This window comes from Rousettus aegyptiacus, unplaced genomic scaffold (assembly GCF_014176215.1).
Source record: "Rousettus aegyptiacus isolate mRouAeg1 unplaced genomic scaffold, mRouAeg1.p scaffold_m13_p_4, whole genome shotgun sequence".
NCBI classification, from domain to species: domain Eukaryota; kingdom Metazoa; phylum Chordata; class Mammalia; order Chiroptera; family Pteropodidae; genus Rousettus; species Rousettus aegyptiacus.
In genome coordinates this window covers 34,783,037-34,798,141 of record NW_023416307.1, presented here as the reverse complement: position 1 = coordinate 34,798,141, position 15,105 = coordinate 34,783,037, and the positions used below count along the sequence as shown (strand labels likewise).

Genomic DNA, 15,105 nt, shown 5'->3' with positions numbered 1-15,105 from the left:
ATTGGATGTAGGGAGTGAGGGAAATAAAAGGATCAAAGTGGATTCTTATTTCCGAATAGAGAACCTGGTGTATTTACTGAGCTAAGAAAGAAATCAAAAGGAGCAAATTGAGCAAGAAATATAACTGTGTTGAGATTACATCTGTGAGCATTTAGGATGTCAGAGAAGGCTTTGTAATAGTATACCTATCCGTGAATAATATATAATTTTGTTTTAATTTTACTTCATGGGTAAAATCATATATATTATTCTTTAGACTGTTTTTTTCTAAGTTGTTATATCTACATGTGTGTATGTGTATGTGTATTTGTCTGTGTGTATGTGTATACCCAACACAATGATGCAATGCTAAGCCCCCCATAACTGTTAGTAATCTGATAGCAAGACTTCTGGAGGAAAAATACTCTTCTTTGACCTTAATGAGGTGTTATATTCTATTCAGCTGTGAAGCCCCAAGAAGGTAAAACTAAAAACCATCTTTGTATTTCTAGTATTTGATATAGCACCTGGCCTAGAATACACTCATAGCAAATGTTTGCTGAATGAATAAATGAATTAAATCTGCTATGCTATGCAAATAGAGATCTCTTTTGCGTGATAAATAAATGACAGCATTTTGTAGAGCAAATTTGAAAAACAAAACTCCTTAGCACTGGGGTTGATATAGATAATGTTATTTGATGTAGAACTTGAAACAAATTGCAAATCCAAATGGCCCAATATGAGAAATGCATGTTTGAGAAAAGAAGAGAGGGCAAAGAAAAAGATGATAAAACCTTATATACTGTTTCTAAACAAGGCTTATTCCTGTTTCCATGTAATATACATTACATAAAGATAATTCATTAATAATACATTGTAATAACTCATTCATTTTGTATATTTAAAATACTATACATCTTAGAACAAAACACAGTAGAGCAATGATTTTCACCTGTATTTAATATTTTTAAATGGGTGTTTTAAACATTACCATTTCACTGAACGTTCTCATTGCATTTATGAATTAGAACATATTTCTTAAAACATGTCTTCATTTCATAGCACTTTGTTTTTATGTGAAAATATTTAAGCAAGTGAAATATAAAATATTCACTTATTTTTTTAATGTATTTGATGACCCCGTCCAAATATTGTCATTCCCAATCACAACATACTTTCTTAAATATGCTACTTATTGAGTCATTTGAGTAATACATAAAAAGTTGTAAAATAAATTTAGATCACACTTGGGCTAAATATAGAACACACTAATTTGCTGATGGGCATCCACACATTATAGAAATTAGACATTCAAGTCTATGTAGTAATTTAAAAACTAAAGACACATACCTCTAAATTGACGTTATCAAAAGTCAATCACAACAAAGACAAAGACCATGAAAATTACTTTACAATAACAAGATTTCTGAATCATAATCAAAATATTTTTGAACAATATTCAATAGTATAACAGTTCTGTGTAATTTAGTCATCGGGATACTCTTTGAGAAATATTTGGTTTTAATTAAAGCAAATTTAATTGGAGTAATGCCCACAAAATTTTAAGGCAAGTTAATCAATAAATATTTTCCTGATCATTAACATTATTTATTTTGTGGCTTTTTTTAATTGTTATACAACTGAGAAATTTTATTTAGTATATAATTTTATAAAACTAAATATTATTACATTGCAAATATGATTTTAAAAATGCATAGAATACATTAACATCTCAAACACACATATGAAACTATTATTAAAATTATGTGTTGCTATTTCTAGATGTTTATAAAAACAAATCGGCTCTTCAAAATGTTGTAGGGAACTTTTTTTTTTTTGGAATACAATTCTATTCATATTCTCCAAGTAGCAAGTTAGAATATGTGGGCTATATTTGCCATTAAACCTTTCTTTGTGAAATGTAAGTACTAAATCACCTATTAGAGTCCTATCTCAGCTTCTAAATGAAATTATTTATAACATCTTTGGACTATAATCATGTGAGCTACACTTAGCCATCTGGAAACTTGGTTTCCTGCAGACAATTTGCAATGGTGTAATAAAAAATACATACATATATATGTGTGTATATATATATATATATATATATATAGTTTCTTGTTAAACAGATATGATAAAATTATCTTTATAGAGTAATGGCATTTTTTTATGACTTTCAGAGTAAGGTAGTCCATTTGCAGCAGACTGATATAGAAGTAAACGAATAACAATTATTAATATACCATTACTGCAGGTACTGAAAGCATGATTCAACAATGGTTAAGAATGTCAAAAGATAAAATGTACCCTAAATAGTGTCTATCTGCATTATACCATATTGAATAAAGATTCTTTGAAGACGTTGGAGAGTTATATTTACTGAGAAGTCTAGATAATTAAATAATTAGACATTTTGATTGAAAAATATATGTGGTTCATTAAAATAGAGACTATAACTCCACTTCTCTAGTTAAGCTTCTATTCAGATGCCAAGTTTATACTTTAATTAGAACAAAAGACTAACATTAACTTCAATGCGACATAATAATTCATAATAATGATTGTTTATTAATATCTTGAGATTGCTGGAATATAGCACACGACATATGGCTTGGTACAGGCACCTGTGTGGGCCTTTGCGGACTAAAGAGCTGCATATTAATTAGCCCTGGAAAATAAAATCTGTCTCACTGAGAAAAGCTACCTTGGTGCTTACTGACTTAAGACATCAAAGGAATTAGACAGAATACTGCTAGGCTCTGTCTACAATCATTAAAGCTTTTTCTAGACATAGGCACTGAATCAACTGTTCCTGAGTTAATTTTTAACAGATTCCTGTTTAAGAAATTAGGGTAGACATGAATTTCTTTGGCTTCGTTGATTGGATTTTGGCTGAAAACATCAAAATTATTATTTTGGTTAAAGAAAATGATATAACTATATACTTCAAGCAGAAAATAATTGAACCAGAAACGTATTAAAATTTGAAGCAGCTTCTTCTTGAAAGCTCTCTGAAAGTGCCTCAATTTAATCCTTTGCTTTGTAAATTCAGATACAATCTGAATATGAGATTATAAATGTCTTTAAGAAATATGTCGTCCCACAAGCAAGGTCTCAAGATACTCGGCAGTTCCAGGTATGCTAAAGGCACTTCAGTGCATATCTTCAAAGGATAATGAAAAAGTATTATGGAAATAAGACTGGCTGATTTACAGATAAATGCATATTGAAATGAATAGATCTTAAAATTACTGTCTCACGGTAAAAAAAAAAAAAAAAAAAAAAAAAAAAAAAAAAAAAAAAAAAGTCTAATTCCATTGCTAAAGTATATCCAGAAAGAGAAAACAAAATTGAATGGATATGGTGACAACCAAAAAAGGTTAGATTTAAAAAGAAAAATTGTAACTTTTCTTTTAAATTAATGTCACTTGAAATTTTGAATTGCATAAAACAAACCCACTTAACAGAAAAATATTTGCAATTAATCAAGTGCTTAAAATACTGTTGTTTTTTTTAAAGATCTTTCAGAATAGCAGATTCTAATGAGGTTTTTTAAATTAGCAATTTAAACTCATGGAAGAAATATAAATTCACTAGTGTAGCTAGGCAGAATATTTTTCTCAAATACCATACTGTTTTTTTTCTTCTGCTTGCCTCTGTGCTCTTATGATGGAAATCTCATGTTGGTGATATTTTTATTGAAGTATGTAGACCTATTTCCCTTACACTCAACATATGGATTGGCAGTTTTAAATAATTCTTTTCTATTAGGAGAATGTATGAATAAAACACATTTAAATGGCCTATTAAACCAAAAAGATGATAATGTTCTACTCTCTTGGAGCAATTATACATCATATATACCACACAATGTCCCATAAGAACATTTTTGGTTAGGTCTACCAACTTATTGTGTAAATAATTTTAGGTTTTCATTTGAGGCAAAGATGCTGATTCATCATTAGGCAAATGCTAATAATATATTTATTTTTATAACACATATATTTCCAATGGGGAAACTTACTGTATGCTACATATTAATTTAAGTTAAAATGTTCTGAAATTTTAAGTTTAATATACAACTGTGGTTGTCAAAGCCAACACCGTCTCTTTTTTTCTTTTCAGTGAAATTATATAGGCTTTTTGAGGAGGAAATTGTATAGTATGTGACATCTGTTCTTTTTTATTATTTTACATGTAGTCATATTCTACACTGGTGCATTTATTTTTAATGCTCTTATAGCTATCTTCTAATTTATCTACATATGCACACCATTGTTGGGTTGAGTGGGCCACAGTCACAAGGATGATGCAATTTGTCTTTTCAAACTCTTTCAGTAACCAGCGAAGTGGTAGACTACACAGATTGTTCAGTTATTAAATTGCCAATTCTATCGCTTTTTATAATCAAGCAATTCTTTCTCTGCAGCACTTAGTGTGAAGAACATGGGACTTGATACCAGAAGGCCCAACAGAGAAACATACTTTGGCCATTTTTATTAGCAGTGGAACTTTCGACAAGTCACTTAAGCTAGTTTTCTCATTTTTAAAAATAAGTTGTCATGGGGATTCAATTAGCAAAAACAAATACATAAAGAAAGTCTAAAACAGTGCCTAACATGTGTCAGGCACAGATATTAGCTGTATCTGCATCCTTTGTTTGTTATGAGCGCGCGCTCTCTCTCTCTCTTAACGGTGCGATTAATACCAAAGCTTTAGGTACCTCTTGTTATTATGACTCTTCAGTTTTGTTTTAGATATATTACCAAGTAATGTTTCCTCAGGACCCAGGATTAATGTACATTTAGAAGTTCTTAAATTTCAGTGTTCATAGTGATCATCTTGGAAATCTTGCTGAAGATGATTTCTAGGCAAATTCCCTCCAAATGAGAGTATATTTTAACTCTATATTAACTGGCCAATTTAATATAGAGTTAAAATATACTCTCATAAAAGCATTTAACTCAATGCCTTTCTTCCTGACTTTTGGCGTTATGTAGAAACTCTCTCCACTCTCCCTACCTCCCACTTCCAAGCACCTAGTTCTTTGGGTTCCCTGGCACGGTTTTGTCGGTCAGGTATAATCAGAGAATGAACTACTCCTTAATTAAAGCAGTGATTCCAGTCCATTCAGCACTTGATAGAATGGCTTATTACATAAGATGCACTGACAAAGATTATTTATAACCTTAGCAGCTCAGAGAGAGAGCTAGATTTATTACAGGAGAAAGCAGAGAAGCCTAAATTTCAGTAGTGCTATTGTTACTAGTTAAATATGTGACTATATCCAAGTTTCATAATCACTTTGGCTTTATTTACTGTATCTGATGGGGGTGATGTTGCTTTCCCTGACCGAAGGTAACATCTCAAGGTCTAGACCAGAATGTCTCTTAGTCTTCCTTTTGATTCCAGAATCTATGCTTTTCCACAAGGGCAGTATCCCATGTATACCCTTCCTGAACCCAAGTTCTAGTGGTGCATATTTGCTATATATTCTTGGCAGAATAACAATTTATGATTTATGACACAATTCTATATATGAAGGATTGGGAGAATTACCAGGCACCCAGATATCTTAGCGACAATTGAAACCTACTAACGATTCACCAAAACACTTGTTATTAACTTGCATAGGATTTTATTTGCTTAGACATATTGAAAAAAAATAAAATTATATAAATTTGGAGGAACCCTGAGGTAATCAGACCATAGCACTGATATTCCTAGTTAAGAGGTTTATTACAATTGAAGATGTAAAGCATCTATAGAATTGGTGGATATTAGTTTCTTCGCATAACCTCTTTAATAGACTAGTAGAAACATGTTAGTCTACAGTTGACTTCAGTTTTCAAATATCAAATACTGCATAATTTAGAAGTGAAGAATACACAATATTGAGATTTTTATCTATGCAATGTAGTTTATCTAGTACACAATTATTAAAAAATATACAAACAAAAATATTTGTGCTTTCGACGCTCCTACAGATTAAGAATGAATTTTTTTTCAAAACTGATGAACTACCAAACTGATCATTTGTCTTTACTTTATGATCAACTCCAAATGAAGAACTAGAATGAACATGTCAAAGCTTGATTAAACATTTAACATACTTTGGTATAAGACATTCTATTATTTGGCCTCACATGTGTCTATATGTATTCCCGCCTCTCTTCTGCTGTTGGTTTCTGTGGAACAAGAGGGAGCACTGATGTTGAGGTATGCAGGAGCCTGGCCCTTTCAGCTCTTTCCTGTAGAGACACTCCTCAACATGGCAAATATTTTCAAACAAACAAGTATATTAGTTACCAAAAAAAAAAGACTAAGGTAGTTTCATTTATCATGTAAAAATATGTGCACACAGGCAATTCAGAAGAAAATGGATTTCTGCTTGAATTATCTAGCTAATTGCCTCAATTCTTTGCCTTGAGCATATAAACATTACTTATGGTAGGAAGAGCTGACCCTTATAAATCATTTAATCGATATTGATTAATTCTTCCCCCTCAACTTTAGGCTTCCTTTAAACTAAGATTAGGTCTATGCTCATTCATAAGAAGTGAAGATTTAGACACACAGGCACCACTTGTAACATTGCTCTGGAGGTATACAATGGGGAAAATGCATTTGAATGTTGTTAGGTAGAGAAAAAATTTCTGTAAAATATTCTGAAGATATATTTCCTAAGGGGATTTGCTTTATCCAATATGAGAAGAAAAAATTTCGAATCAATTTCTAAGGGAAAGCTAAAGGTTTAAACTGTCACCTAACAGAATTCTAGGGTTGCAGGGAATAATAGATGCTAGGGCCATTCAATGATAATGTCAATATAGAAATCTTCATTTTCCTCATGAGAGAACTGAAGTGTGGGGAAGACATGTTTTTATAGTAACACTGTCTTTTCTGCATAATCTAAAATTAGGAGCATGAATACATTCTACGTTTTCATCTTAGTCACAATTAATGATAAAAAAGGAAACCGTTTCCTTATAAAATTAGAGCTTTTTTCATTGATCAAAAAAACTATTTGTTTTATAGTAAGTCTTTTTTTTTGTCTGTGGCAGAAATAGCAATTTAATGCTTTTTAAGATATTTGGGGTTTTCAAAGACAAATTTTGCTACTTTTTGTGGAAATTATATTTCATTCTGTGAAAACTGGCTTATAGCAGTTTAAGAAAACATACAAGGAAGAGCAATGTGAGATGCTTTCATTTTAGAGTAGCTCTCTTTTAGTGCTTCCTATAGAAACAACACAAGAAGAAATAAAAAATATTTTTTCCCTCATAAGACATATATCACTCCTGAAATTTTTACAAAATCAACTGAGGGAAATTAGGGGTTTCAAAGCTAGTCACCTTATAAGTTGTTAGGAAAAAATTTGCATTTAAATTGCTCTGTGCAGCTACCTTGGGATTTTTCCCTGGAATGTTTATGGCTCTTTTTTTCATTAATACTTAAAAAATACAATTTCATAACCAGTGTATTACTACATCTAGTTGTGTTACGAACAGGCACTTCATTTCATAAAATAGAAACATTCAAAGTGGTTTTGGTCAACCAATCATTCAGTCAGAATACTTGAATTCTTCATATTGAATACTTAATAGTGAAGTATTAATCTGAAACCATATCAACTTTCCATTTCTATTACAGAAACTAGGTCATTAATAGCTCTAATGCAGGGAACAAATTCTGTTCCTATGTATTTTATCTATAGGAGCAAAGATTGTCTAGAACTTCTTGGAACTTTTCTCCCCAAACATTTTATATATATATATGTGTGTGTATATATACATACATATATATATATATATTACAGCAGATTGTTTTAATAGATAAGTCTTAAGTATTATTTCAATAACTTGCTTTTACATAATCAGAAATGCAGATATAAGAAAAATATTAAATGTGCAAAATGCTCTGTTTATATGTCCATTAAAAATATAATGTAATAATAGTTTTAGATTTGTATAAAAAGCCATTGGGGGGAAAAGTCTTCTATGTCAAAAAATCTGGTCAGATTAGAGCTTTCACTTGAGGAATTGTAAACAAACTTTCAAAATGCTGAGAGTTGTCTCAGTTCTTCCCAACCAAGGTACTCTCGAACACATCAAGTCCTGCTTTGAAGTAAACCTGAGCTGAATTAACGCTGTGCAACACCTCTGACAGGGCTTCTTGAAGAGTCTCATTTGATGCAAGTGTCTTGCAGTGCTCCCAAGCTTCCAAGAGTATTGAAAACTGGTTCGTCTTCTTATCAAGGTGGTACAGGATGTTTCTAAAAAGAAATATAAAATGTATCATACATTGTGATATTTCCAGTGATGTTTGCAATAGATGACGTTATAAAATTATATCATTTTCCAGCCTCCAATGAATTAATGGATATAGACATTGATTATCAAAAGTGATGAGAGAATAAGACATTATGTGCCTTCTGATGGAAGGATACCATACTATCTATAAAATAAAGTGTTTTGCCAAAAAAATTAAATCTGAATCTTATGAAACTTCTAAATCTAATTGCTAATAAATATAAGGAACAGAGAATTATGTTAAATGATACTACAGTGTGTCATCAGCAATTTACAGACTGGGAAATTCTATTACATAAATGATCCAATTGGTTCAACAAATAATTTACAATAGAAAAAAAAGGTGAGGAAAGAACCTCCAGACCATGGTTGGCTGGATAATTTTTTATTGTGGCAGCTGTCCCATGCATTGTAGGTTGTTTAGCAATATCTCTGCTTTCTATCTGCTAAGTACCTCCTTTAGTTGTCTCAGTCAATTCAGGCTATTATAATAAAATGCCACAGACTCAGTGGCTTAAACAGCTATTTATTTCTCACAGTTCTGAATGTTAGAAGTTTGAGATTTGGGTGCCAGCATAGTTCTGACCACCAGAATTCTTGGTGAGAGTCGTCTTCCTGGTTTTGGTCTCATATGGCCTTCTTAGGTGCATGCACACAAAGAAAGAGATCCCATGTCTTCTCTTTTTATAAGGGCATTAGCCCCATCATGAGGGCCCCACACAATGACCTAATCTAACCTAATTACCTCTTAAATGCCTCACCTCCAAATGCTGTAACAGTGGAGTTAGGGTTTTAACATATGTATTTTGAGAGGACACAAACTTTTATTTGATTGCAGTTATAAAACCGTAAACGTCACCAGACTGCCAAAATTGTTGCTCATAGAGAAAAACTGCCCCAATTGGAACTACTGCTTTAGACTAAAAGAAACATATCGACCAGTCACAAAGTAAGGGTTTCACTAGGTCTTTATTTAAAGATAGAGTTAAAAAAATGAGAAGTATAAAATTGAATACTAATTGAAGATTTGTTAACCTTAAGAAATTTTGAATTTTAGATGTGAAGATATAAGTATGTCTTCAAAAAGTATCCTTATCTTCTATAAATATATACAGCAATATCTGTATATGAAAGGTTATCATGTCTGAAATTTTCTTCAAACTATTTGGGAGGAAAAGGAAAATGGAGCTGTGGACAGTGTTGGTGGAATGAGACTGACCATTAACTAATAATTGTTGAAAATGACTAATGAAATTCATTATAATATTCTCTGTTCTTTTGAATATATTTTATATTTAGAATATTATCTTATAAATATGGAGTATGTAAAAAGATGGTGCCCTGAAATTTATCCAACTTTCTAAGAATAAAGATTTTGGCATTGGGCAAGTCTAACAAGGTTATTTTTATTCATTGATATATAAAAAGAGGTTCATTTTGGCAGAAAGACATAGATTATTTCATTTGACTTATTGTCAATCCTCATTAGCTGAGATAGCTGAGATTCCATAGCCTAATAAATAATAAATAAATGTAAATAATTTAAATACAGTCGTCTGTCATATTAGAAATATAAGATCTAGTAATAACAGATAAAGGATTTGCCACTGGGAAAGGCCCATAATAGAGAATATTTGAATTTCATCTTGAAAAATGATAAGGATCACCAGTTACAAAGGTTTAGGGAAACAAACAAACAAACAAACAAACAAAAAAGTACAGATAGCATCCCATGTTGGAAGAATAGCACATGTGACTATAAGAATTTGTAAACCAATTTGGTGTTCTCAGTGGATAAACACCAGTGTTTTTGTATGACCAAGGTGTAAGGTAAGAGTGGGCAACTATAGGAGAAGACCTAGGAGAGGGAATCATGGCCACATCATACAGAGCCTTTCATACCAAGTTAAGACTATTAGACTTTTTCTTATAGACAATAGGAAACCAGTGAAAGGTCTTAAACAAAAGAGAAAGATTTTTAGATTTCATTTTGAAATAATTGCTTTAGTTGGAATATAAAGCCTGGAGAATGACTTAATCTAGATGAAAGGTCAAAATGATGTGTTACACAGTGGTAGTTAAGTTTGAGAAGATGGAGCAAGAGCCAGAGTATAAGATTTCATTAATTTATCCTTTCCCTAACATTAACTTCAGTTTTATATGGAGTTCTAGATCACCTTTTTTTCTATCTCATCAAGGCTCCCCTGCCTTGGCCTCTCCTGAGCTTTTCTACTTTGTCCTCTGGTAGTGAATGGACACTGAAATCTACCTAATCATTTATGCCAGGACCCTGTAAGTCATCTCTTTCCTTACATATCCAGCTGGTTTCTGATGAGATTCACTTCTCCATCTTTTCAGTGCCTTTTCTTCTCTGTCATGGCACCCCGATCCCTATATTTTCAAGAATATGATATGATATCTTTGCTTTGTAAGGCAAGGTTGAGAAACATGTTACTTTTAATTTTAACAGGTCTATCTCTGCATTATAAATGGAGAAGGTTTTCAATCACGGTGATTTAATTCACTTAAATTTTATCAGACATAGTTCAGTGATGGGAACTTAGTAGACACTTGATAAAGTTGGTGTCAGTTGCGTAATTTCAGGTTATTTTGCATTTTAAGCAATAACTAATTTAAGAACAACAGATGTTGTGTCTTAAAAAAATTCAGCTGACAAGTACATGGTGAGTGTCTGTGAGGCAGAAGATCCTTGAACTCAGAGATTGTTTTAATTTATTTTTCCAAAACAGATCATTTTAAATGGGAGCTGTCAGTAATCATTCAATATCATTGATCTTTGTGCCTATGAGTAAACTTGGCATTGTATGAATTAAATGCAGCAGTGTAAGAAAGATGTTTCCTAGGTTCTAAACATTCTTGAATTCAGGTATGAGAAACATATATTCCCTTAGATACGGGAGAGGAAAAAATCCTCCAAATGAAGTGGCAAGCGGATTATAATCAATGTTCTCTGGCCATGAGCTGTACTCTGCGAAATATTTCAACTTACTTCCAAAAATAGAACATTCTTTAAAGTAGAGATTTTCCTTCTGCTATTACCAGAGTATTCATAAAATTTAAGAGATTTTTGGAAGCAATCGAAGCATGCTAACATAATCATATAAGCAATTCTATATCCATGTACAATATATATGTGCACATGTGTTTTATGTGTAAAAGTTGCTTTGATTATATCAAAATGACAAAATAGAATTAGCAAAATATCCAATAAAAGTTTTTATAATTATTAGTTTTATTGATTTTATATCATTAAAGGGAGGGGAATAAAAGAAACCAAATAATATAGCAAAAGTTTGATAGTCTCACATATTCTCTTACTTGACTACCTACACAAAAGTTACTTTTCTCATGTTAACATAATCTTTCTTAGTTGTCACTGAGAAAAAAGAAGTGTGTTTTTAGCTTCAAGATACCTATCAAATATGTTTAAATTCACAATGAACCATTTAAACAAATATAGAATCAAGAAAAATAGTTTATAATTAAGGCATTTTGAAGATTAAAAAGTTTAAAATATAGGTTTAATTATTTGATTTAAAAAATACTCCTTTACTGTCATAATGATTTACCAATAAGAATAACTAAATTAGTATAATAACTATATTTAATCATCTTTAATAACATTTATAATTTTGAATTCTCTCCCTCCATTTTATCTGTTTCATGTTTAATTATAAATCATTTCATGAAAAATATATTTCTAAAATTTATTTTAAGAATGCAATAGATATTTTCAAAAGCTGTGCTAAATACTTCCATTCATTGAGGGCATATTGTTCAGGATGCTGACAAACAAAAATATTATAAGCTTCATTATCCAGATCTGCCCCTTAATTATTTGTACTAGTGCGATTAATGTATTATTCAGAACATAATGATTTTCAGGCTGTTGCAGTGACTTTTCTACATTTTCGAAACCCACTGGCATAAAATACATTCCTACCTAACATTCTATGGCTATTAAATGTTAAATGTTATTAATATTATTAATATTCTATTTAATGATAAGACGATATTAATAAAACATGCTCATAAAGGTTACAGGATTAATCCCTCAATGACAATTCTTTGAAGCATGAGCACAGTCTCTAATATATGTATGTAAAATTTCAACCATAACTACTATAAAATATCTACAAGAGAGAAAATGTGGAAGAATAAAAATACATACTAAAAAGAATGTTTAGTTTTAAAGCACATGAAATACGATTACTCTGTGTGTGTGTGTATGCGTGCATGTTTAACTGCAAAGCAATACATATTTTTCTTAAAGACCAATGCAATGGAGTTTGTAGTATGCCAACATTTGTTTTTTCTAACTACTAAGCAACACAGTAACATATTTTTTAAATGATTGTAAACAAACTATGTGAATAGAAATGGATTCTTTTTTGGTTTTTCAAATTCTACAAGGAGCTAAACACATTTTCCATATGCTACATGATTCAAGTAGTAGGCTGTGGCAAGCTATTATGTAAGATAAACACTCATATCTATTTCTATCCAAATGGGATACAAATCAGCAAAAAACTACAGATACTGAGATTCCAGTTGAAAATAAGCAACTAGGATTTTTCAACATAAATTAAGAGAAAAACTTCATTTTGGAAAACAGCTAATATAACTTGTTAGTTGATCTTTATTATAATTGAAGTTTTTCACCTTGATAGTGTTTTACCTTAAAACGAATTGAGGATAATAAAAATATCTCCTTTAAATTTTCATGAGAAGGATAATTTCTCCTACTGATTTTCAGAAGCAGCTCATTTTTTCCTATTTCTCTTTTGTGTACTAAAAGCCATTTAGCTTTCTGCTTACATAAAATAAATTTCTGTTTGGAGTCCTTTTCCCCCAAAAAAATCATCATATTATTTTAACTTTAATGTTTGAATGGAAAAAGAACAAGCATGTTTTTACATTTCATATATATATTTCCATATATTACCTAGTTCTGAGAACTTTTTTACATATTCATCATTAACCCTAGGTATCCCAGAATCATTCCTGGGAAGCAAAACTACTATTGTACCATTAAAATATTTTAAAATATTTTAATAATATCAATGTTCCCATTGGAAGTTTCTAAGCAAAACTTTTTGTATTCCCATGTAATTTCACCAAAATTGAACCTCAGTTAAATGGAGGTAGGATTTCAACAATATGTATGTACTATATCACAGTATCAAATGTATCTGTTTTTCAATTAGGGAACCATCTTTTTAAAATTAGGGCAGACTGGGAGTGAACCACTAGATAGTCAAACAGTACGTCTGGCAGGAAAAAAGAAATGTGGAAAGAGCGTGAGAAAATACACTCAAAGAGCTTCCATGTCAAGAGTCTGTCTTTTACAACCAAAATAAATTACACCCCTTAGTGAATTGCTCATGGTCTTATATACACCTGCTTTAGTCTAATTCAGAAAAGTTTCTATGCAGAAAGAATGGACTGTGTTATTAATTCAATAAATCATCATCCTATTTGCATACACACAACATGTATCTCAGTATGGCATGTTGAAACATCAGATTTAATTAAAATATTATTTAATTGAAATCATTTTAGTAGTTATTGTGTTTAAAATAACATTAATTCCACCCTCATGCCTATCTTCCCTCATCTGTAACAATTTGAATATTATAAATGTAATCCATAATCATCCTGACCCACACACAACACAAAGAGACTACTAAAAGGAAAGTGCAATATATTATTGATGATCCTAATGAAATTACAACACACATCACTCATTTTAATGGATCTGTTTCAATGACACATCACGGTGACCAGGAAAGAGCAGGGCCAAATTGAGAAACCTAATTAATAACTCCCGGCAGCATCAGTGAAGGAGATGAAGCATCTTTACTCAACTGACAAATCTTTTCCACTCAGCTAAAGCAAAGGAATACTGAAGAAAATGACTTTTGAAACAAAGGTATCTAAAGTCTTCATGAGTCATTTTCTTGTCTGTGAATTAGGAAATTAATGATGGAAATGATGACTGTCTTTCAAATGTTTCTTCTAATGTTCATAAATGAGCACAGAATGCCATCCATTCTAAACTTGAATTAACATTCATTATACTATACTCCATGTTGAGAAACTCCTAAATAAAATCACACTAAATAATATTGCGTCTTTCAAAACTGATTGGATATACACGCTGAATGCAGAGAGAACAGGCCAGCTCATTTTCTTACAATTGTTGCTAACTGTTTTTAGGGATTATACTAACTGTACTCCATAGGCCACAGTGGATTACTATATTTATATTAACATTAGAAAAGATTATTTGACGCTATATCCATGAGAATTCATAAAATATATGGGTATACTATGTAGAGTACAATTTTTCAGCTAAATTTAAATTTGGTCTATACTAGCCAAAGCAAAATCAGAATTAAGACCATTGTTGATATTGTCGAACTCACTGCAGGAAATTGAGGCAAAAAGACTTGCAGTAGATTCTCCTTGTTATATGCAGGACAATTCGAAATATGATTTTGCAGCTCTTTTTATCAAGAGACGAGATCTATTTCCTGCCTCTTGAATCTGGTTTGGCCTTAGTATTTGCTTTCACTAATAGAATTTGGCATATGTGATAAGCCTATGCCTCAAAAGTCTTGACATGTTTCTTCTCTTTTTATGGAAACCTGACAAATCATCATGGGGGCAATTGTACTAGGAAGAGAATGCAAAGAACAGGAAGGAGCTTGCTATTCAACCAAGGCCTTCCTATCCTAGCTATCTCCAAGCCAAATCCACAGGAGAAGCCTGAGTTGCAGACACAAAC

General features: G+C 31.4%; 1 protein-coding gene across 2 annotated transcripts in view; it reads right to left on the bottom strand.

The window, feature by feature from the left end:
- Positions 1 to 6,137: 6,137 nt before the first annotated feature.
- NAALADL2 (N-acetylated alpha-linked acidic dipeptidase like 2) overlaps positions 6,138 to 15,105 on the bottom strand; it is a 798,563-nt gene continuing 789,595 nt past the window's right edge. For both annotated transcript variants that reach the window (XM_016156514.2, XM_016156436.2), the window contains exon 14: positions 6,138 to 8,257. In XM_016156514.2, the coding sequence (XP_016012000.2) occupies positions 8,059 to 8,257 (199 nt within the window). In that variant the 3' untranslated portion in view covers positions 6,138 to 8,058. The remainder of the gene's footprint in view (positions 8,258 to 15,105) is intronic.